The sequence below is a fragment of the Monodelphis domestica genome, chromosome 1 (genome assembly GCF_027887165.1).
Source record: "Monodelphis domestica isolate mMonDom1 chromosome 1, mMonDom1.pri, whole genome shotgun sequence".
NCBI classification, from domain to species: Eukaryota; Metazoa; Chordata; class Mammalia; order Didelphimorphia; family Didelphidae; genus Monodelphis; species Monodelphis domestica.
The window spans coordinates 671,433,838-671,456,785 of record NC_077227.1 but is presented as its reverse complement, the minus strand read 5'-3'; the positions used below and the strand labels follow the sequence as shown (position 1 = coordinate 671,456,785).

Sequence of the window (22,948 nt, the reverse complement as noted above, 5' to 3'; positions counted from 1 at the left end):
AAGCCAATCAAAAGCCTCCAGAGGACAGGAAAGATCAAACCCCTAAAACCCTCCCCCAGAGATTACACCAAGAGATCTTCTGTTAAAGCTCCAAGAGGGGAGACCATTAGAAGTCCCCCAAAAACAAAAAAATGAGAGGAACAAGAGTACAGACAAATACAGGGAGTAAAGAAGGGGTGAATTTGAACAAACAACAGAAACAGAAGAAAGAAACTACATAGACAGCTACTACTCATCAAATGGAACAGAAGGGGGAGAGATCAGCAAACAATAAACCAGAAATCCCAGCGAATTGGATACAGGCTGTGGAAGAACTCAAAACGCAACTAAGAGAGGCTGAAGACAATTGGGAAAAGAACTTAAAAATTAAGATAAGTCATCTGGAAACAGAGGCACTTGAACTAAAACAAGAAAATAGTGTCCTGAAAGCCAAAATCATCCAGCTGGAAAATGAGGCAAAGGAGATGAAAGAGATGAAAGACGAGGTAAAGAGGATGAAAGACGATCTTCAAAGAAAATCAGACCAGAAGGAAAAAGACGACCAAAAAGCCAGAGATGAAATCCAATCTTTAAGAACCAGAGTAAAACAACTAGAATCAAGTGACCTCACAAGGCAGCAGGACACTATAAAACAAAACAAAAAGAATGAAAAAATTGAGGAAAATGTGAAGCATCTCATTCACAAAACAGACGATTTAGAAAATCGTTCAAGAAGAGACAATTTAAGAATAATTGGACTACCAGAAGACCACGACAAAAGAAAAAGCCTGGACATAATACTAGAGGAAATTATCCAGAAAAACTGTCCTGAGATCCTAGAACAAGAGGGGAAAGTGGAGATTGAAAGAATCCACAGATCATCCCCTGTATTTAATCCCCAACTGACAACACCAAGAAATGTTATAGCCAAATTCAAAAACAATCAGATGAAAGAACAGATATTACAAGCTGCCAAGAAGAAGCCATTCAGATACTACGGAAACACGGTGAGGATAACACAGGATCTGTCTGCATCCACACTGAAGGACCGAAAGGCATGGAATACGATATTCCAGAAAGCAAGGGAACTAGGTCTACAGCCAAGAATAAAATACCCATCAAAACTGACTATATTCTTACAGGGGAAAGTATGGTCATTTAACACAACAGAGGAGTTCCACGTATTCATAAATAAAAGACCAGACCTGAACAGAAAATTTGAAGTCCAACCACAGAACTCAAGAGAATCATCAAAAGGTAATTAAAAAAGAGGGGAAAAAACAACAACAACAACAAAAAAAATTTTTTAAGAGACTCAATAAGTTAAAATGATATGTATCCCTATAAGAAAAGAGGTCATTGACAACTCTTAAAAACTGTTGCTATCACCTGAGCAGCTAGAAGAACTAAACTCAGAGGGAACAGTGACAAACTGTATAGGATGAAAGGACAAGACATAAATAGGTATATAGATATATGCATGCATAAATACATATACATGTGTATGTATATATATATATACATGACTAAAGCTAAAAAAGAAAAGAGGTTATGACTAAAAGAAATGGGAAAAGAAACAAATGGGGGTAAATTTATATGTCACAAAGAAGCTCATGGCGGGAGGGGGAGAACATTGATACACTGGAAGGGTAAAGAGGTTGGAAATAGGAAAAATCAACTCTTACATACTTTGAAACTGACCCAAAGAGGGAAGAACAATCCAATCCATTGGGGAAGAGAATAGATTTGCGCCCTATAGGGGGGTAGAAGGGTAAAAAACAGACTGGTGGGGAGGGAAGCAGTACAAGGGAGGGAGAAGGTGGGGGGGGTTAAAAAGACTACAGGGGAAAATAAGGGAGGGAATAAGAAGGGAGGGGGGTAGAAAGGGAAGTACAAGGAGGACTGATTTAAAGTAAATCACTGGACTAAAAGGTAAAGCTGAAGAAGAAAGGTTAGAATTAGGGAAGGATATCAAAATGCCAGGGAATCCACAAGTGACAGTCATAACTTTGAATGTGAATGGGATGAACTCACTCATAAAACATAGACGAATAGCAGAATGGATTAGAATCCAAAACCCTACCATTTGTTGTCTCCAAGAAACACATATGAGGCGGGTAGACACTCACAAGGTCAGAATTAAAGGATGGAGTAAGACCTTCTGGTCCTCAACTGACAGAAAGAAGGCAGGAGTGGCAATCATGATATCTGATAAAGCCAAAGCAAAAATAGACCTGATCAAAAGGGACAGGGAAGGTAATTATATTTTGTTAAAAGGGACTTTAGACAATGAGGAAATATCACTAATCAACATGTATGCACCAAATAATATAGCACCCAAATTTCTAATGGAGAAACTAGGAGAATTGAAGAAAGAAATAGACAGTAAAATCATATTAGTGGGAGACTTGAACCAACCATTATCAAATTTAGATAAATCAAATCAAAAAATAAATAAGAAAGAGGTAAAAGAAGTGAATGAAATCTTAGAAAAATTAGAATTGATAGACATATGGAGAAAAATAAATAGGGATAAAAAGGAATACACCTTCTTCTCAGCACCACATGGCACATTCACAAAGATTGACCATACATTAGGTCACAGAAACATGGCACACAAATGCAGAAAAGCAGAAATAATAAATGCAGCCTTTTCAGACCAAAGGCAATAAAAATAATGATCAGTAATGGCACATGGAAAACCAAATAAAAAACTAATTGGAAATTAAACAATATGATACTCCAAAATCATTTAGTTAGAGAAGAAATCATAGAAACAATTAATAATTTCATAGAGGAAAATGACAATGGCAAGACATCCTTTCAAACCTTTTGGGATGCAGCCAAAGCAGTAATCAGAGGTAAATTCATATCCCTGAGTGCATATATTAACAAACTAGGGAGAGCAGAGATCAATCAATTGGAAATGCAAATAAAAAAACTCGAAAGCGACCAAATTAAAACTCCCCAGCAGAAAACCAAACTAGAAATCCTAAAAATTAAGGGAGAAATTAATAAAATCGAAAGTGATAGAACTATTGATTTAATAAATAAGACAAGAAGCTGGTACTTTGAAAAAACAAAATGGACAAAGTACTGGTCAATCTAATTAAAAAAAGGAAGGAAGAAAAGCAAATTAACAGCATCAAAGATGAAAAGGGGGACATCACCTCTGATGAAGAGGAAATTAAGGCAATCATTAAAAATTACTTTGCCCAATTATATGGCAATAAATACACCAATTTAGGTGATATGGATGAAGATATACAAAAATACAAACTGCCTAGACTAACAGAAGAAGAAATAGAATTCTTAAATAATCCCATATCAGAAAATGAAATCCAACAAGCCATCAAAAAACTTCCTAAATAAAAATCCCCAGGGCCTGATGGATTCACCTGTGAATTCTATCAAACATTCAGAGAACAGTTAATCCCAAAAATATACAAACTATTTGACATAATAAGCAAAGAGGGAGTTCTACCAAACTCCTTTTATGACACAAACATGGTACTGATTCCAAAACCAGGCAGGTCAAAAACAGAGAAAGAAAACTATAGACCAATCTCCCTAATGAATATAGATGCAAAAGTCTTAAATAGGATACTAGCAAAAAGACTCCAGCAAGTGATCAGAAGGGTCATCCACCATGATCAAGTAGGATTTATACCAGGGATGCAGGGCTGGTTCAATATTAGGAAAACCATCCACATAATTGACCATATCAACAAGCAAACCAACAAGAACCACATGATTATCTCAATAGACGCAGAAAAAGCCTTTGATAAAATACAACACCCATTTCTATTAAAAACACTAGAAAGCATAGGAATAGAAGGGTCATTCCTAAAAATAAAAAACAGTATATATCTAAAACCATCAGCTAATATCATCTGCAATGGGGATAAACTAGATGCATTCCCAATAAGATCAGGAGTCAAACAAGGATGCCCATTATCACCTCTACTATTTGACATTGTACTAGAAACACTAGCAGTAGCAATTAGAGAAGAAAAAGAAATTGAAGGCATCAAAATAGGCAAGGAGGAGACCAAGTTATCACTCTTTGCAGATGACATGATGGTCTACTTAAAGAATCCTAGAGATTCAACCAAAAAGCTAATTGAAATAATCAACAACTTTAGCAAAGTTGCAGGATACAAAATAAACCCACATAAGTCATCAGCCTTTCTATATATCTCCAACACAGCTCAGCAGCAAAAACTAGAAAGAGAAATCCCATTCAAAATCACCTTAGACAAAATAAAATACCTAGGCATCTATCTCCTGAGACAAACACAGGAACTATATGAACACAACTACAAAACACTCTCCACACAACTAAAACTAGATTTGAGCAATTGGAAAAACATTAACTGCTCATGGATAGGACGAGCCAATATAATAAAAATGACCATCCTACCCAAACTTATTTATCTATTTAGTGCCATTCCCATGGAACTCCCAAAAAATTTCTTTACTGACAGAAAAAACCATAACAAAGTTCATTTGGAATAACAAAAGATCAAGGATATCCAGGGAAATAATGGAAAAAAAACACAAATGAGGGTGGCCTTGCAGTCCCAGACCTCAAACTATATTACAAAGCAGCAGTCATCAAAACAATTTGGTACTGGATAAGAGACAGAAAGGAGGATCAGTGGAATAGACTGGGGGCAAGCGACCTTAGACAGTATACGATAAACCCAAAGATCCCAGGTTTTGGGACAAAAATCCACTATTCGATAAAAACTGCTGGGAAAATTGGAAGACAGTGTGGGAGAGATTAGGAATTGATCAACACCTCACACCCTACACCAAGATAAATTCAAAATGGGCGAATGACTTAAACATAAAGAAGGAAACCATAAGTAAATTGGGTAAACACAGAATAGTATACATGTCAGACCTTTGGGAGGGGAAAGACTTTAAAACCAAGCAAGAAGCTTTTGTACAAACAAAACCAATATAACTAAAATCAGAAGGAAAACAACAAATTGGGAAAAAATCTTCATAAAAACTTCTGACAAAGGTTTAATTACTCAAATTTATAAAGAGCTAAATCAATTGTACAAAAAACCAAGCCATTCTCCAATTGATAAATGGGCAAGGGAGATGGATAGGCAGTTTTCAGATAAAGAAATCAAAACTATTAATAAGCACATGAAGAAGTGTTCTAAATCTCTTATAATCAGAGAGATGCAAATCAAAACAACTCTGAGGTATCACCTCACACCTAGCAGATTGGCTAACATGACAGCAAAGGAAAGTAATGAATGCTGGAGGGGATGTGGCAAAGTTGGGACATTAATTCATTGCTGGTGGAGTTGTGAACTGATCCAACCATTCTGGAGGGCAATTTGGAACTATGCCCAAAGGGCGATAAAAGAATGTCTACCCTTTGATCAGGCCAGAGCACTGCTGGGTTTGTACCCCAAAGAGATAATGGAGAAAAAGACTTATACAAGAATATTCATAGCTGCGCTCTTTGTGGTGGCCAAAAATTGGAAAATAAGGGGATGCCCTTCAATTTGGGAATGGCTGAACAAATTGTGGTATATGTTGGTGATGGAATACTATTGTGCAAAAAGGAATAATAAAGTGGAGGAATTCCATGGAGACTGGAACGACCTCCAGGAAGTGATGCAGAGCAAGAGGAGCAGAACCAGGAGAACATTGTACACAGAGACTAATACACTGTGGTATAATTGAACATAATGGACTTCTCCATTAGTGGTGGTGTAATGTCCCTGAACAATCTGCAGGGATCTAGGAGAAAAAACACTATTCATAAGCAGAGGACAAACTGTGGAAGTAGAAACACCGAGGAAAAGCAACTGCCTGACTACAGCAGTTGAGGGGACATGACAGAGGAGAGACTCTAAACAAACACTCTAATGCAAATATTAACAACATGGCAATGGTTTTGAATCAAGAACACATGTGATACCCAGTGGAATCATGCATTGGCCACGGGGGGTGGGGAGGGAGGAAAAGAAAATGATCTTTGTCTTTAATGAAAAATGCATGGAAATGATCAAATAAAATAAAATATTATAAAATTTAAAAATTTAAAAAAAAAGAAATGATGAAAGGGAAGGTTTCAGAGAAACCTGGTGAGCAGAACCAAGAGGACAATTTGTTCAATAACAATAAAATGGGGAAAAACAAACCATTTGAAAGGCTTAAGAACTCTGATCAATGGCCAACTAGAATTCCAGAGAACACATGAAGAAACCTATTACCTAATTCTGAGAGAGAGGTGAAAGACTCAGTACAGATTCAGAGATATACTTTTTTAGACATGGACAAGGAGCCAATTTGTTTTGTTTGATTATGTGTATTAGTTACAAAGATTTTGCTTTTCTTTCTTTCTTAGCTAGAAAATAGATAGGAAGTGGGGAAAAGAGACAGATTTCAATCATTGGGAAGATTAAATAGTAAAAATTAAAAACATTTTTAAAAGGCGACAATATGGAAAAACATGGCTGTCGCATGGAGGCTTCTTGGTAGAAACCTATTAGGTCTGTTAACCCTCGGTAGGGAAGCTTATAGTTCTCTACTGCCCTCATCTGGGCCGACTCGCTATATTCTCCTAGTATTTCCAATCTGGGTGACAAAACCATATAAAAATTTCTCCAGCATTTTAACACCTATTTTAGTCATTAAGCTCTATCTCTGTCTCTCTGTGTCTCCATCTCTGTCTTTTTGTGTCTCTATCTCTGGGCATATTCATTCTGCCTTCAGAATTTTTCCAAATGCCATGGCATGATTTCTGAACAAAACAAACTGAAGCCAAAGTCCAATTGAAAAAGGCCAAGGCAGGTGGTTAGTTAATGTCGACAAGCTTTAATTAAGGACTTACTCAGTGCCAGATACTGTGCTAAGTGTTAGAGATAGAAGAAAGGCCAAAAGATGACCCCTGCCCTCCAGGAGCTCCCATTCTAATGGGGGAGACAAGATACAAGACACTTGGAGGAGATGGAAGGGAATTCTCAGATCCCATAACGAATAAGAGGCAGTAGTGGGAAGTGTGCAGGGTCGAGTCAGAGACTCTGGTTACAGATTCCTACTTGTTTATTGGCTATGTGATGCTGGGAAAAATAACTTAACACCTCTGAGACTCAGTTTCTCACCTATAAAATAGAGGGGTTGAACCAGAAGGCTTCTGCTGTCTTTTCTAGTTCTAGATCTATGATCCTGTGATGCCTGTGGCAGAAATGGGACAGGAAAGGTGGAACTTCACACTCCTGGTCCCATCCTCATTTCCATTGCTGAAGTAATCTGGCCCCAAAGGGCTAAATACATTTCAAATTTCAGTTGAATATCAAACGGTCATTAAAAGAGTTTAACTAGTTTTTGCTTAAAAGTTCTTTTGGGGGCAGTAGGGTGGTTCAGTGGATGGAGAGACAGGGAGATCTGGGTTCAAATCGGGCCTGTGTGACTCTAAGAAAGCACTTAACCCCAACTGACTCGTCTTGGAAGGGATATCCAGGGCTGATTCTAAGATAGAAAGTAAGGATTTGGGGGGGGGGGGGAACCAGTTCTTTTGCTTTCTTGACTGCTTTAATTGGGATCTAAACAGGAGCCCAAAGCACAGGTATTAGACAAAAGAGCAACTAGCGTGTGCCCTGTCTGCTCCTAAAGCCACATACGCCACCCGTACACATACGGAAGAAGAGAGCCCATGAAGAATGAACCCCCCAAAGGGCACACAATACCATGTCTTTTGGTTCAGGAATATTTATGCCACGGAAAAACTGGTTACTTTTAAAGATGGACTGATGCCTCGGAATTAGTTTTCCTGCAAAACATCAATAATAGAATAAACAAAAATTTAGTAATGAAGTCATAGTATTTTTTGAAAGTTTTCCTTTTAGGGCCCAGATTTAAAGGAATGGGTGGACTGGTTTTCCCCCCAAGTGTGAATGGAATAGCAAGTACAAAGTCCTGTTTTTATCTCTGCCTCTCTGTCTTTATATCTGTTTCTCTGTGTCTCTGTATCTGTCTCTCTGTCTCTATCTCTGTCTTTCTGGGTCTCTATCTCTGTCTCTCTGTGTCTCTGTCTCTGTCTCTCTGTCTCCATCTCTGTCTCTCTGAGTCAATTTCTGTCACTGTGTCTGTCTCTGCCTCCATGTCTCTATCTCTATCACTCTGTGCCTCTCTATCTCTCTAAGTCTCTATCTCTGTCTCTCTGTTTCTACTACTCTTTGTCACTCTGTGTCTCTGTGCCTCTGTCTTTGTCTGTGTGTGTGTCTCTGTATCTGTCTCTGTCTCTGTCACTCTCTGTCTCTGTCTATCTCTGTCACTCTGTGTCTCTATCTTGATCTCTGTCACTGTCTCTCTGTCTGTCTATCTCTGTCTCTCTATGCCTCCATCTCTGTCTCTCTGTGTCTATTTTTGTCACTGTGTCTCTGACTCTGTGTCTCTATCTCTGTCTCTCCGTGTCTATCTCTATCTCTCTGTCACTCTCTGTCTCTATCTCTGTCACTCTGCATCTCTATCTTGGTCTCTGTCACGCTGTCTCTCTATATCTCTATCTCTGTGTCTCTGTGCCTCCATCTGTCTCTCTCTGTCTCCATCTCTGTCTCTCTGTGTCTATTTCTGTCACTGTGTCTCTGACTCTGTGTCTCTATCTCTGTCTGTGTCTATCTCTGTCTCTATGTCTGTCTGTCACTCTGTGTCTCTGTCTGTCACTTTGTATCTCTATCTCTGTCTCTCTAGGTCTATCTTTGTCTCTCTGTGTCTATCTCTGTCTCTCTGTCTGTCTCTGTCACTGTATCTCTCTATCTCTGTCACTCTGTATCTCTGTCTTCACTCTGTCTCTCTCTTTGTCTGTCTCTGTCACTCTGTGTCTCTGTGTTGCTCTTTGAGGGACAGAATCCAAAGCACGTGTCATGGCTTGGATGACTTGGGCACCTCACGTTTCCCATGCTGCAGGGACCCCCACCATGGTGGCCTTCAGGACTTCAGAAGCCTACAGGCCAGACTGGGAAGACTAGAACAGGATGGAGCAATTTTTCTTCCTGAGCCCCATGGTGCTCTTTGTGCTTTTACTACATCAGGAACCTAAAGTTCAAGTTAACCCCCCTAGTCATGTGATTTGGCTGCAACTGCGGGGGACTCTGGGGAAATTTTCTCTCTCCAGGAGAGGAGTCTAGTGGAACTTCTGCACCTAAAACCCTCTGTGGGGTTAGAACTGGGCTCTTAAGAAACATCAGCATTTCTCTAATTCCTCCACTGAAGTCTGTTCTCTCCCACATTTATGATATGGATAAAGTGGAAAGAAATTATATCTAAAATAACCATGAAGACTGGAGGTCCTGGGTTCAAATGTGGCCTCAGACACTCCCCAGCTGGGTGACCCTGGGCAAGTCACTTAATCCTCATTGCCTAGCTCTTACCACTCTTCTGCCTTGGAACTAGTACACATTATTGATTCTAAGATGGAAGGTAAAAGTTTAAAAAAAATTAACCATAAGCTAAGGAGTAAAATGTGCAATGTAAACATTCAGGAGATGGCATATTCAAGCAGTGATTACATGGTTACATGGAATTCCCAGTTTGTTATTTTAAAAAATTCTTACTGATGATTTAAAACATTTTCCTTCACCTTCATATCTGAATAGATCAATCCTCTCTCTACTAGCCAGCCAGCCATCCCTCATAACAAAGAACAAAAAAGGGAAGGGGAAAACCAATTCAGCAACACTAACCAATACATTAGGCATCTCTGACAGTATATATTATGTTCTTTATCCACAGTCCCCCACATCAAAGGGAAGGAGACAAGGCAGTTAGGTGGCACAGTGGATAGAATATCAGACCTGGAATCAGAGGGGCCTGGGTTCAAATCTGGCCTCAGATGCTTCTTAGCTATGTGACCCTGGATGAGTCACTTAATCCCCTTTGTTCAGCCCTTGCCCTTCTGTCTCAGAGTTGTTACTAAGACAGAAAATAAGGGTTTAAAAAAAGAGAGAGAAAGATGTTTTCTCAACTGGGGGGTGTCAGGATCAATTTTTATAAATATATAGAATTCAATTTTAGTTATTTATTCTTCCCATTTACACTACTATAATCACTGTATGTATTATTTTCTTTACTGTGCAATTTAAAGTCTCAGAGATATACCTGTGAGACATTAAAATGACAGAGAGGCAAGATATGGGTGCAAGACCAGTCTTCTGGCCACAAAAGATGGTGCACTGAGTAAACTACTGGGCTTGGAGGTAGAAAGACCCAAGTTCAAATACTTCAGATACTCACCAGCTGTGTGATCTTGGGCAAGTCATTCTGTCTCTTCAACAATGTAAACAGCAAAACTAAACTGTAAACTGCTCAACTGTAAAATGGAGACAATGATGGTGCCCACCTTACAGGCTAATTGTGAGCATAAAAGGGATTAAAAGTACTTAGCAGAATGCCTGGGCATCTAGTAGCATTCACTCCCACTGTGCCATACTGTTTCTCATGTAGAAAATACCCACAAGTGAGTTGTAAAAACCAGCTCACCAAAAAATGTATACAGGACACACTTTTGTTTCATTTGCATTATTAACATTTTCTCCATCACTCAAGTTTAGACAACCAACAAACAATAAATCAAGCTCAGACTTGTAGCATTTGCTCATTTCTGGGATGTAAATGCTCAGGCTAAAAATTTCACAATTATGTTTGATGTTATTATGCCTGAAAACCACTTAGTTTCTTCTGTTGCAGCAGGGTCTTAATTGAAAGGTATTGCCAAGAGTGTGCTGAAATCCACTTGAAAGGGCCCTCAAGCCCCCAAATTAGCAAGATGGGATTCACCAGCGGGGTACGCAGGATACTTAAAACCCTGTACTTTCTATATATGATGCAAATCTCAATTGAGCTATAGTCTGAATCATAGTTATTGTTTTGGAAATCAGGAATGCCTTTTGGAGCTAGGAATACAGAGATGTTACCTCTAGGACAATGGGGCACAGGGAAGCTTTTTAATTTAGAGGCCAGAGTCTGCTGACCAGTCAGATGTTTCTTGCTTAGATCGTGTTCTAGCCAGCTGATTTGTATCCATGCTCCTTTCTTAAAAGATACGGGAAGTATCTGCATAGTAAGGTCTGTGACTAATTTTTACCTGAAACGTGATCTGGAAATTCCACTGAGAGAGGAATTATGACTTTACATCTGAGAAGGGTGAGCTTAGGTTCTGGCTATAACCCAGAACAGTTGTGCTCAATAGCTGTACACTTGGAAGCAAAACAAGCTTTTTTTATTCCCTTCATTTTTTTTAAACCCTTTCCCCCTTCCATCTTAAAATCAATACTATGCATTGGTTCCGAGGCAGAAGAGTGGTAAGGACTAGGCAGTGGAGGTTAAGGGACTTGCCCAGGGTCATATAACTCACTAGGAAGTGTTTGAGGCTATATTTTAACCCAGGACCTCCCATCTCCAGACCTGGACCTCTATCCATTGAACCACCTAACTGTTGCTCTTGTTATTTTTTTTAATAGCATTTTAGATTCTCTGTAAGTCCCAGAAAACCATTCATACCTAGAGTTCTTATGATCAGATAGAGTTGATCCACATCTGATTTTCCAGGCCAAAGGGGTTGTCCAGTCAGCAATTCAGCAAAAACACATCCAACTGCCCACACATCTACTGTAGGGCCATACTTAGTATCTCCTACCAGAAGCTCAGGTGCTCGGTACCATCTTGTAGCAACATAATCAGTATAGGCATCTCCTGGACCTGTAAAGGTATCAAATGCAAATTTGATATTCATATTGAATTGAATAAAGAATATGAAAATTCATAAGGAAATCTGAAGCAAACAGCTTTGTTAACCATGCTATCATAATGGTTTTCTTTTAAACCCTTGCCTTCTGTCTTAGAGTCAATATTGAATCTTGGTTCTAAGGCAAAAGAGCAGTAAGGGCTAAGCAATGGAGGTTAAGTGACTTGCCCACGGTCACACAGCTAGGAAGTGTCTGAGATCAGATTTGAACCAATGACCTCCCATCTCTGGGCCTGGTTCTCAATCCACTGGGCCACCTCGCTGCCCCCTAAAATCCTATTTATTGATCTGCTGGACCACATTTCATTGATGTCTCTGCCATTGACCTATGTGTCAATTTATCCATTATGAGGATGACCTTACCAATAAACTGATATAATTAATAAACTGAAATTCTTACCCAAGGATCAGTCTTCTCAAATTCATTTTAATCAGAACAGAATACATACAGAGCATCCTATCTATCCCTATGTGTGGGTGTATTTATATTTCTATCTGTATCTCTATTATCTCACCTGGCAACTGACTGAATAAGGAAATTTGACGTAAAGATGTCACTACTTACTCAGAAGCCGAGCGAATCCAAAATCGCAGATCTTGATCATTCCTTGCTTTGTTATCAGAATGTTTTCAGGTTTAACATCCCTGTGAATACACTGTAAGAGGAGATCTCATTATCCCGTGAATTCCAGTAAAAGGAAGACTTGGTAATTATCAGCTGAGAATTTCTAATAACGGATGAGCCAATCCCAATGGAGAAAACCCCCCAACTGCAATAAAGAAGGGTTTCATCCTTTGTAGTAAAGAAATATAACCCTGGTGAGTCCATCCTTGCTAACAAGAAGAAGAAAACCCCCAAAACCCTTTGGGTTGTTGGAGCCAACAGTAATCTTTGGAAGAGGCAGTTGTACAGAGTGAGCCCAGAGCTTTGCTATTAAGAAATGATCATTGAACTATTTGTTTCTATTCTTAACAAGTTTACTGAAGTGTATGATACAATGTGATTTGCTAATAAGCAAATGCTTACCTACCTGGATGAGTCCTTGTACAGTAAAAGGGAACTTCTTCAGCACTGAGGCCAGCGAGTGAACACAGTACATGTTTCTGATTTGGGCAAAGTGATTTGGGAAAAGATCTGTATCACAACTGAAAAAATGTACTGATGTCACCAAACTCAGTAGCCATTTGGCCTTCTCCTGCTTCCTTACCAGCCCGTATGCCAATCTATCAATTAATCAATCAATCACAATTTATCAAGCATCTGTTTTGTGCCAGGCAATGTGCTAAGAGCTGGAGACACACACCAAAAAAGCCAAAAGACTCTTTGCTCTTGAGGAGCTTATAATCTAGTGGATAAAATACCCAGGAGAGTGAAAGGAGGAGTCTCCTATAGCAACTAGGAATTTACCCTGGAAAATGGGCCCCATTTCCTTATCCTATTATAGGGTCCATCTTCTGAAGAGCAGCTACTTGCTTTGTAATAATTGCCCTCATCTTTTACTGGATGAGCAAGAATCAATCAGTAGGTGGGCTCAGTGGATAGAGAGCCAAGCCTAGAGACAGGAGGTTTGGGGTTCAAATTTGCTCTCAGATACTTCCCAGTTGCGTGACCCTAGGTAAGTCATTTAATTCCAATTGCCTAGCCCTTACTGCTCTTCTGCCTTGAAATAAGACATAAGGTAAGGATTTTTTAAAAGTTAATCAGTATTTAGTGAATAATCACTACATGCAAAAGGATATGAAAGAAACCAGTCCAAGTTTTGACTTTAGATTACTTTTCTATTTTATTCATCTATCCATTTATCCATTGATTCCTTCATCATTCAAAAAACATTAAGCATCTATAAGGCCCCATGCTAAGTATGGAAAATAAGAGCCACATATACAAGTATAACAAAAACTCTTGCATTGGTATATCTAATTTTCAAAGCACTATCACATACATTATCTTATTTGAGTTTCATAACAGCCCTTAGAGGCATATGCTATAGTTGTGGCCCCTGAGAAAAGTTTAGGGTACAAATTATTCAATTTAACAGAAATTAGTCATCTTCTTATAATCATATAATTCTACTGATCTCTTTTAACTTCTAAGGGGGACATTTTTCTCCCAGGAAGTGTTCTGCTTTTTTTTCCCCTAATAGTTATCCTAGAGTGAAAAACAAAAAAACACCCATCTCTCAAATCTTGTCATTCATTTTTGATCATAAGAATCTTGTACCAATAATAGACACCCTTGTTTCAACTAGATAGTAAACACTGCCAACCTCTTTCTGACTTGAAGACCCATGGGGGAAGGAAGGAAGAAAGCCTCATATAGAAATAGTTGTAAAATTGTGTTATTAGTTTATGAAGGAATAGAGATCATTATTCTTTTATGTGCAGAAATTCCTTTTTATTCATGAAATTTTCAGATGGATAAGTAAAGAACCAGAACCTGCTCAATAGCAATTATTACTATAATAATAATGATGATGATAACAACAATAATAATAATGTTTGCCAGCATTTATTTAGCACTTCAAGATTTGCAAAGAACTTTATAATCTTATCTGATCCTCATATCAACCCTGGTAGGTAGGTGCTATTATTATCTCCATTTGACAGATGAGGAAACTGAGGCAGATAGAGGCTAAGTGACTTGCCTAAGGTCATACAACTAGAAAGTGCTGAGATTAGATTTGAATTCAGGTCTTCTTGCTTCTAGGCCCAGTGCTCTGTCCCCTGCATCACCTAGCTGCTGATTTCATGGCAGTGTCCAAATTAGAACAATGTTATGCTTTGTGACAAGTCTGAAATGAAATCTGAAAAGTTGTATGCCCTCATTTGCAGCATCAGCAGGTTAAATGAATATACTTGACATTCATTTGCTCAAAAAGATTTCCATCTCATCTTCCCTAATCTAATCCATTAGGAAAAAATTTAAAACCTATTTAAGCTACAATATGTACATATAAGCAAAATAGTGATGTGCTTATAAGGAGTGCCAATTAACACAAGAATTTTATTATAATTTTGTTTGAAATAAACATTTTCATCCTGTTGCTATTTTTTTTTGCCTTGTGGATAAAATTAATTCATAGTATCAAATGATATTTTTCAAGGTCTTTTTATAAATTCTTATTTTCTGTCTTAGTAAAGACTCTAAGGCAAAAGGGCAAGGGCTAGGCAAACAGGATTAAGTGATTTGCTCTGGGTTACACATCTAAGAAGTGTCTGAGACCAAATTTGAACACATGTTCCTAACTCTAGTCATGGTATTCTATCCTCTGAGTTACCTAGCTACCCTTAAGTTAAATTCTTAAATTTCCATCCTTTTCACATTAATAGTCATCAAAGTAAAGCGGGGAAACCAGTGGATTGGTATTAAGTGATCAGGGGTGGGGAGAACTATCTTCACTAGATCCTAGTTGAATGACCTTGGATAAGTCATTTTTAACCCTTAGAGCCATGTTGACAAACCTATGGCATGTGTGCCAGAGGGGGCTGCTCCATTCCCCCTTTTCACATGCACCTGAGGACATTTTTCACATGACCTGCCCCTATGCCTAGCAGCCCAACGGGAGCACTTCTTCCTTCCCCTGTCTGAGGTAAAATGGGGGACGCACATGCAACATGAGGGTTGCAGTTTGGGCACTCACTCTCTAAAAGGTTTGCTATCACTGTCTTAGAGGTTTCATTTCCAAAGCTGTAAAATGAGATAATGAAAGTAATAATACTTGCATTAACTATCTCATGAGGTTGTTGGGAGAATCAAATTTAGGTAAAAGAGCTTTGCAACCTTGAAGTGCCATTATAAATATATTATTATTGATATAAATAAAAAGATATGCTAGTTGGCATAAATATAATATAAGGCATAATATGAGGAAAACAGAAAAAGGTGAGATGGAGTGGGACTAAGATAGTGTGAGAGGGCTAGAGAAAGCAGAAAACAGGAGCAGTTGGACCAATATTATAATATGTAGGCATATATGCCATTACACAAACAATACAAACTCTCTTTATGCAGTGGTTCTCACTCTTCGACTTAATTTTCCACCAGAGAATAAAAAACGCTGGGATAAATGTAGCAAAAGCATTTTAATAAACTTTGATTTGATACAAAAGCTTTTAAAACCATTAAGTCAAGTTATTGGGGCTGTTGTAAAATTGCTTTTTTTTTTTTTTTACAATATCGCAGGAGGCATTTGGGTCATCTTTAACCCAATTCTCATTATCAAGGATTAGCTCCAGAAACTTCCAAGTCAAACAGAAAATAGTATACTTCTTACAGCAGGGGGAAGAATCTTTTTTGTTCACATCTCAAATAAACCACTTTGTTCCCCAGAGATGCAAAAATCTCAGAGTATTTTAGAGAAAATAGCATTAGCAGGACATTTCCTTTCTTCTTATGCTATTCAAGTCAATATGGATTTACGTGATCATGTAATGACCCTCATGACTTTAGGTAGGATGAAGACACTGGAGACGTGAGGGTTGCTATGGTGTCCTCTGGCTGCTGCTGAAATCTTCATCAGGGCTACTGGGTTGAATCAGCAGCAGTTCTATGCTCTGAGAACAGCAGGATGGCTCACTGGGAAACGATAAAAACAAAGAGATTTCAGAACTCCTGTTCCAAGGGCAACAGCTCCCAGCCATATTATAGTGGTTTATACACTATTTTGATCTAGTAGATATGTTTTGAATAACTAATAAAATAACTATGAAACAGTTTATTAAAATGTACAAAATCTTACCTTAGCATTGAAGTGTGAGTTAACCAGAGTTCAGCAGTGATTTTCGTCTTGAAGGAAGGAGGCAGGTCTGGAAAATTATCCACTTTTAGAAGGAGGCACAAAATTAGATGTTTTCAGGCCCAAGATTAAAAAAATAAAACCAAATCGGAACAAAGGGAAGTTACTTAGAGCAAAGAAAGGAAGGCAGTTTTGCTGGAAACGCTTTCTAGGTCCAAATAGTCTATCCCAACAGGGTCATATGTCAGGTGAGGCAGCAGGAAAGTGTTTTAATGTTTAATGAGAAAACATGCATAACTATGAGAATCACAATGTTAAAGGAATAAATTGTCCTTGAAACACCAACTGCATACGTACTCTACATCAGAATAGCCGTTTGAAGCAGTTTAGCAGAAGTAAAAGAGGTGTTGATTCAAATCAGTGCCATCTTTTGTAGGGCAGTGTCTGAGGGTGCCCATTTAGGCATCAAGTAAGAGCAGAATATGGATTTTGTGAACAAAATTTCCCATATATCTTTGCAATATGAAAGAAAGGCTGCAGGTTTGAATGGCCAAAAAATATCATTGATTTTTAAGAAAAGCTTATTTCATGACACTGACATTTGGTGCTAGATTCACTCAATTTCCTTCCAGAACCTTCAGAGATTCTAGACTATGATTCAGCATACTATGGTGCCACTTTGCATCAGGCCCCCAAATGACTACATTGATGTTCTATTCCTGTCTTAGCATCAACTACAGCGTCTAGAAAGGTTTAAAGGAAAGCAATGTTCAGCTGCAGGAAGAATCTCCTAAACAGATTTGCTGACCTAATTTGAAAATCATCTCGGCAACCATTAACAACAATCCATTGACTATATGAAATATGTCTGTAACTGGTAAGAGGAAAAGAAATTCATAAATAACTTACGTTATGTTTGTGGCAGAAACTGAGAGCCTGAAGTGTTTGCCACAAAACACTCTTGAGCATACGGTCAGCAACTCTTTTAAAGATAAAAGGAAAACAAGAAACAAAATTAACGAAGGGAAATGTTGTTTACTATTAATTTTAACCATCTATGTAAATGTCCATTTTCTCAATGCTGTCCCTAAGTCAGTATGAAAATTCAAAAGGCAAAAGATAACCCACATATAATTCCATCCGCATTTCATTTGTTTTTTTTTCCTTGTTTTGAATTAAAAAATTTTATTTAATTAATCACACTTCATTCGTGAACATGGTTTTCCCTTAACACTTTTTTCCCATGTGAGAGGTTAGCTCCTACTTATTTAACACATTTTAAGTTCTTCAACTTGAAATTAATTCAGACAGATTGAGTATATGGACCAATTTATTAAAATATAGTGCTTGGATTCAAAGTAAATAGACTTTTGTGAAGATAAATCTATAAAAATCTATTAGGGCAGGGGGAAGGCACTCAGGAAACAACAGAAAGAGAATTTAGATTGTCTTGTTATGGAAAAGCTCTTTGGACCTGTCTTTTGTCTTTGGAGCAGCTTTTAGTAGGAATGGAGGATGTCTCCAACAAATTAATAGAATCAGAAAATAATAATAATTTGTTTTTCAGGCAGCTAGGTGGCACAGTGGGTAGAATGCCCCTGGGCCTGAAGTCAGGAAGACTCATCTTCCCGAATTCAAATCCAGCCTCCAACACTTACTAGCTCTGCAACCCTGGACAAGTCACTTGGTCCGATTTGCCTCAGTTTCCTTATCTGCCAAATGAATTGGAGAAGGGAATGGCAAATCATTCCAATATCTTCACCAAGAAAATCCCAAATGGAGTTACAAAGAGCCGGACATGAATGAAAAACAACTGAAAGACCACAAAAATAGTCATTAAATTCACCTTCCTCATTTTTCCTTCTCTGATGAGGAAGTTCACAGTGGCATGTCCAAAGTCACAGTTAAGCCAAGTGTAGGATCTAAATCTCCTAAGTGAACGTTCCTACCATTATATCATACTCTCTCCTTCATTATGATTCTTATGGGAAGGTCTTTTGTGAGACACTAATTATTGCCAAAGGGGCAGGAGTATGCTGGGGACAGTTGGTACCAGCTCTTGAGAGTCAACTGTTAAATTTTCAGTAAGAGCCATCTCTAAAATGACTTGTCCAGGGTCACACAGTGCTTATTTGTAAAAGGCAGAACTTGAGCTCGAGCCTTCCTTGCTTAGAGGCCAGTTTTCTTCCTATTTTGACTAGGAAATAAAGTTTTTATTCCAAAAATAGTCTTAAACCCAAGGGTTTAACTTACCTGCCATTAATTTTTGTCCCCAAGAGCTTGGGTTTTTTTTTTCCCTTTTTGGAACAGAAATGTCCATTCCAGACAAAGCTCAGAGGTGGAAAAAACAAAACAAAACAAAACAAATAAATGGGAAGTTTTCCCCTTCCCTAATCGCCAAGGAAGGCTTTTGCTCTCTTGTGAGATGACTGAGTGTTCGACCTTCTGCTTTTTTTCCTCCCCTAAGGAACATCAGCAGGAAAATCTCTGGACTTTCAAAGCACCATGGCAGAAGCCACTCTTCCTGTGAGATAGCACCTCATTTGAGGATTCCAGCTGAAGGCAGAGGATGGAGGTAGAGAATAATTCTGCCACCATGCCTAGTGGAGACTGGCAGTGATTGCAGACCAGTGAAGAATGCCCAGAAGAAACTGCCCGTCCATCCGGCAGACTCTCCACATTTGGCAGAGATTGCAAGCAAGATGAGATGGTGCAACTGTGTCAGGAGGCAGGCATATTAGGGGCAGGATGCTAATTAGACATCAGGTCCTGAGGTATAGCCCAATAATGTTGGAGGTGTGACTTCCCCCTTCATGCATGTTCCTAGGTCACAAATGTTCATACTATATATGTGCCTTTCCATACATTTGCCACGAGGTCCCCCCCTCTTCCTAACGATGGTTTGTTCCCGGGAGAAAAAGAGCTCTGGACTTGGGGGAGGAGTTGGGATCTTTTATTACGATTTTTTCTTACTATGCTTTGCTTTGAATTAATTGTGCTTTCTGGCTCACTAGAAAAGATAAATACCTTGATAGGGGCTCATGAAGCATTTTTTTTTCAGTGAATATACAAGCCCATAATTTTCAACTATTAAAAATTAGATATGAAGGGGGAAGCTATGTGGTTCAGCGGATTGAGAGACAGGCTCAGAGATGGGAGATCCTGGGTTCAAATCTGGCCTCAGACACTTCCTAGCAGTATGACCCTGGGCAAATCACTTAACCCCATTGCCTAGCCCTTACCATTCTTCTGCCTTAGAACCAATCTAAGATGGAGGTTAAGGGTTAAAAAAAATACACTTGAATTTTTTTTTTTTAGAGGCAGCTCAGTGTACAGTGGATAGAGCACTGAATCTGGAGTCAGGAAGAACAGTTCAAATCCTGCCTAAGACACTTACTAGCTATGCAATGCTGGGTAAGTCACTTAATCTCTGTCTCAGTTTCCTCATCTGTAAATTGGGGATAATAATAGCACCTCCCTCCTAGGATTATTGCGATGATAAAATTTGCAAAGTGCCTGGCACATAGTAAGCACAATATAAATGTTGGTTTAAGGATTATAATAATTATTATCTTCATCATTGTCAGCAATAAGTTGGGGAGGCAAGGACAATCCCCAAACATTCATAAAATGATTTTTTTTTTCTCACAAGCAGATTGACCTTCCTATGTGTTAGGGATAGAGACAGCGGATAGAACTGGAACTTCCCTGGGGTAGAGAGTTCCTGAGAAGGAATGTTCTCCTTTGTGAGAGTTGGGTATCATCTCTGCAACTTCAACTCTCAGAGAGTTGCCAAGAGCTTATGCATAGGGTCACCCAATATGGGGCTTCCCTCCAAATTTTCCTGGCTCTAAGGTCAGTTCTCTTGTCCACCAGTTTTCTAGGGCTGGTTTCTCCAAGGGCTCTTTATTGTACTTGGGGGAGGTGACACAGGATGGGAAGAGGGAAGCCATCTACAATCCATACCCAAAGAGATACCGCCAAGGCCCTAAAGGCTTGAAGCTTCCAGGGAACTCACCCATTTGGATTTCTCTCCAGCTCGTTCAAAAGCGTATGATCACAGTATTCAAAAACCAAGTGCATTTTCCGCTTCCTTCGGAACACTTCAATGAGGTTCACAAGATTTGCATGCTTTAGTTGCTAAAAAAGAATCAAAATACAGTATCGAGCAATTTCTTCTGAGCAGCATTATCCCTTCCTGGTCCCTAATCTGCTAAACATTCCTTGTCTCACCGAACCCTTGAGATACAACTGCACACACACACATACACACACACATCCTTCTCTAAATAAGATTCAGAGACTCTTGGAGTTGGAAAGAATCTGAGAAGTCATCTGGGTTAATTTGCCACCTAATTTCTCCTTGTTGTTCAGTCATGTCTGACTCTTTGTCACCACATTTGGGGGTTTCTGGACTGATTTGCCATTTCCTTTTCCAGCTCCTTTTACAGATGAGAAGCTGAAGGAAACGGGGTTAAGGTCACACAGCTGATAAGCGTGTGAGGCTAGATTTGAATTTAGGAAGATGAGTCTTCCTGACTTCAGGCCCAACACTGTATCCCCACTGGGCCACCGTTGGCATGTGTGTGTGTGTGTGTGTGTGTGTGTGTGTTTGTCTGTCTGTCTGTATATATGTGCCTATTGTGGGTATCCATATGCAGATATGCCTATATATTTTGCCCAGTCCTGTGATTTCATTGTTTTTCTGAAAACTCCCTTTGCCATGCAAAGTAACATCTCATCTATAACTTCTAGTCTTAGAGAACTGCCAAAAAGAAATTAAGTGACTTACCCATGATCACAGAGCCCTGTTAGTATCAGAGTCAGGATTTGAACCTAGGTCTTCTTGACCCTAAAGTATCCCTATATCCACTAAGTCATGATGCTTCTCTTAATCTATGAATGAAAACTATTGTTACAATGAAAATATATGTTTAATGTAAGTATTTCCAAGGCTCAACAAATTCTCAATACTACACCGTGCTTGTAAATTTCATAGAAATGTTATGGCATTCCAGAATACTTAATCAAAGTTACCTACCTTCAATAAGCGTATTTCTCTTAATGCTATCTTCTTAACAATGGGATCATCCTCAGATTCCACAAATTTTTTAATGGCCACGACTTGTCCAGAGTTTTTATTTCTGCACTTGAACACGACACCATAAGATCCTTCTCCAATTTTACCAAGTTTTTCATACTTTTCCATTATATTTGAATTATGAATTAAAGTACTATGTGTTGATGGATTTTGTTGCACCTAAAAAATTAATCAAAGTGTTTTCTTTAAAATTTAGTCTTATATGACAATATAGATACAATTTTTACAGAAATTGAAGACCTGTGTTGCCAAAAATCCTAATCTATTCATTTGGAAACATTTACAACTTTATTTTGAAGTTGAGTTTAGCCCAGTAGACTTGCACTCAAATTGCATATTTGTTTTTAATTGATAGTATGTAGCTATTTTTACTTTTGCCATTTGAACCAGTGTTGCCCAATTGAACCAGTCCTCACAAAAAGGTCCTTACCTCTTAAAATCTCTTAACCTAAAAACTGGACACCTCTTGCACTTCCCATTTATGCTAGCTTCCATCTGGATAATTTAAATAATTTGCAAATCTCCAAAATCAGTGTGAATGGAGAAATGCTAACCTAAATATTTGGGGGAAATTTGCATTCAAGGACACACATACACACACACACACACACACGCACACACACACACACACTCTTCATCTAATATACCAGGTAATGAAGTGGATAGAGTGAGGAAGACCTGAGTTTTTTCAATACTGTCTCAAACACTTACAAGCTTTGTGGCCTCTCCTGCCAAGATGCAGATTTGAAAACTGTCTACAGTCACCATGAATCTGGGCAAAGTTTCCAATTGAAGGGGGTCAATTTTTATCTCTAGTCAAAAGAAAAAGCTGAGTCCAGAGGAAAAAAAACTTGCTGCGACCTTGCTGTTCATTCTAGAAAATTTGGCAACTGGAGCTAATGAATCTTCTGCTCTGGTAGAGAGAAAACCTTGCTCAAGGATCTGAAGAAGCTGAACTAGAGAGTTCTTTGCTGGTCTTAGGGTAAAGGTAGCTGCTCTTTTTTTTAAGTGAGCCTGGTCATATCCCAGGTAAAGTTGTAAGCTGAGCCAGAAGCTGGAGCTCTCAAGAGACTACATACAGCCAAACAACGCAGGTCAGCCATCAGTGAAGCAACATGGGGTGAAAATATCTGGTTCAGACTACAAGTGCCTAGTCTGAAATCAGGATAACTCATCTTCCTGAGTTCAAATCTAGTCTCAGACTCTTAGTACCTATGTGTCCCCCAGCAAGTCAATTAATGCTATTTGCTTCAGTTTTCTTATCTGTAAAATGAGCTGGGGAAGGAAATGGCAAACCACTCCAGTATCTTTACCCAGAAAACCTCAAATTGCATCACAGAGAGTCAGACATGCCTG

General features: G+C 38.7%; 1 protein-coding gene across 8 annotated transcripts in view; it reads right to left on the bottom strand.

Annotated features, from left to right (window-relative positions):
• CDKL4 (cyclin dependent kinase like 4) overlaps positions 1-22,948 on the bottom strand; it is a 73,821-nt gene that overhangs the window by 32,426 nt on the left and 18,447 nt on the right. For all 8 annotated transcript variants that reach the window (XM_007477001.3, XM_056826163.1, XM_056826199.1 and 5 more), the window contains 6 exons: positions 21,533-21,751; positions 20,510-20,631; positions 17,401-17,473; positions 12,321-12,411; positions 11,512-11,709; positions 7,701-7,783 (listed from right to left, as the gene is read on the bottom strand). In XM_007477001.3, the coding sequence (XP_007477063.1) occupies positions 7,701-7,783; positions 11,512-11,709; positions 12,321-12,411; positions 17,401-17,473; positions 20,510-20,631; positions 21,533-21,751 (786 nt within the window). The remainder of the gene's footprint in view (positions 1-7,700; positions 7,784-11,511; positions 11,710-12,320; positions 12,412-17,400; positions 17,474-20,509; positions 20,632-21,532; positions 21,752-22,948) is intronic.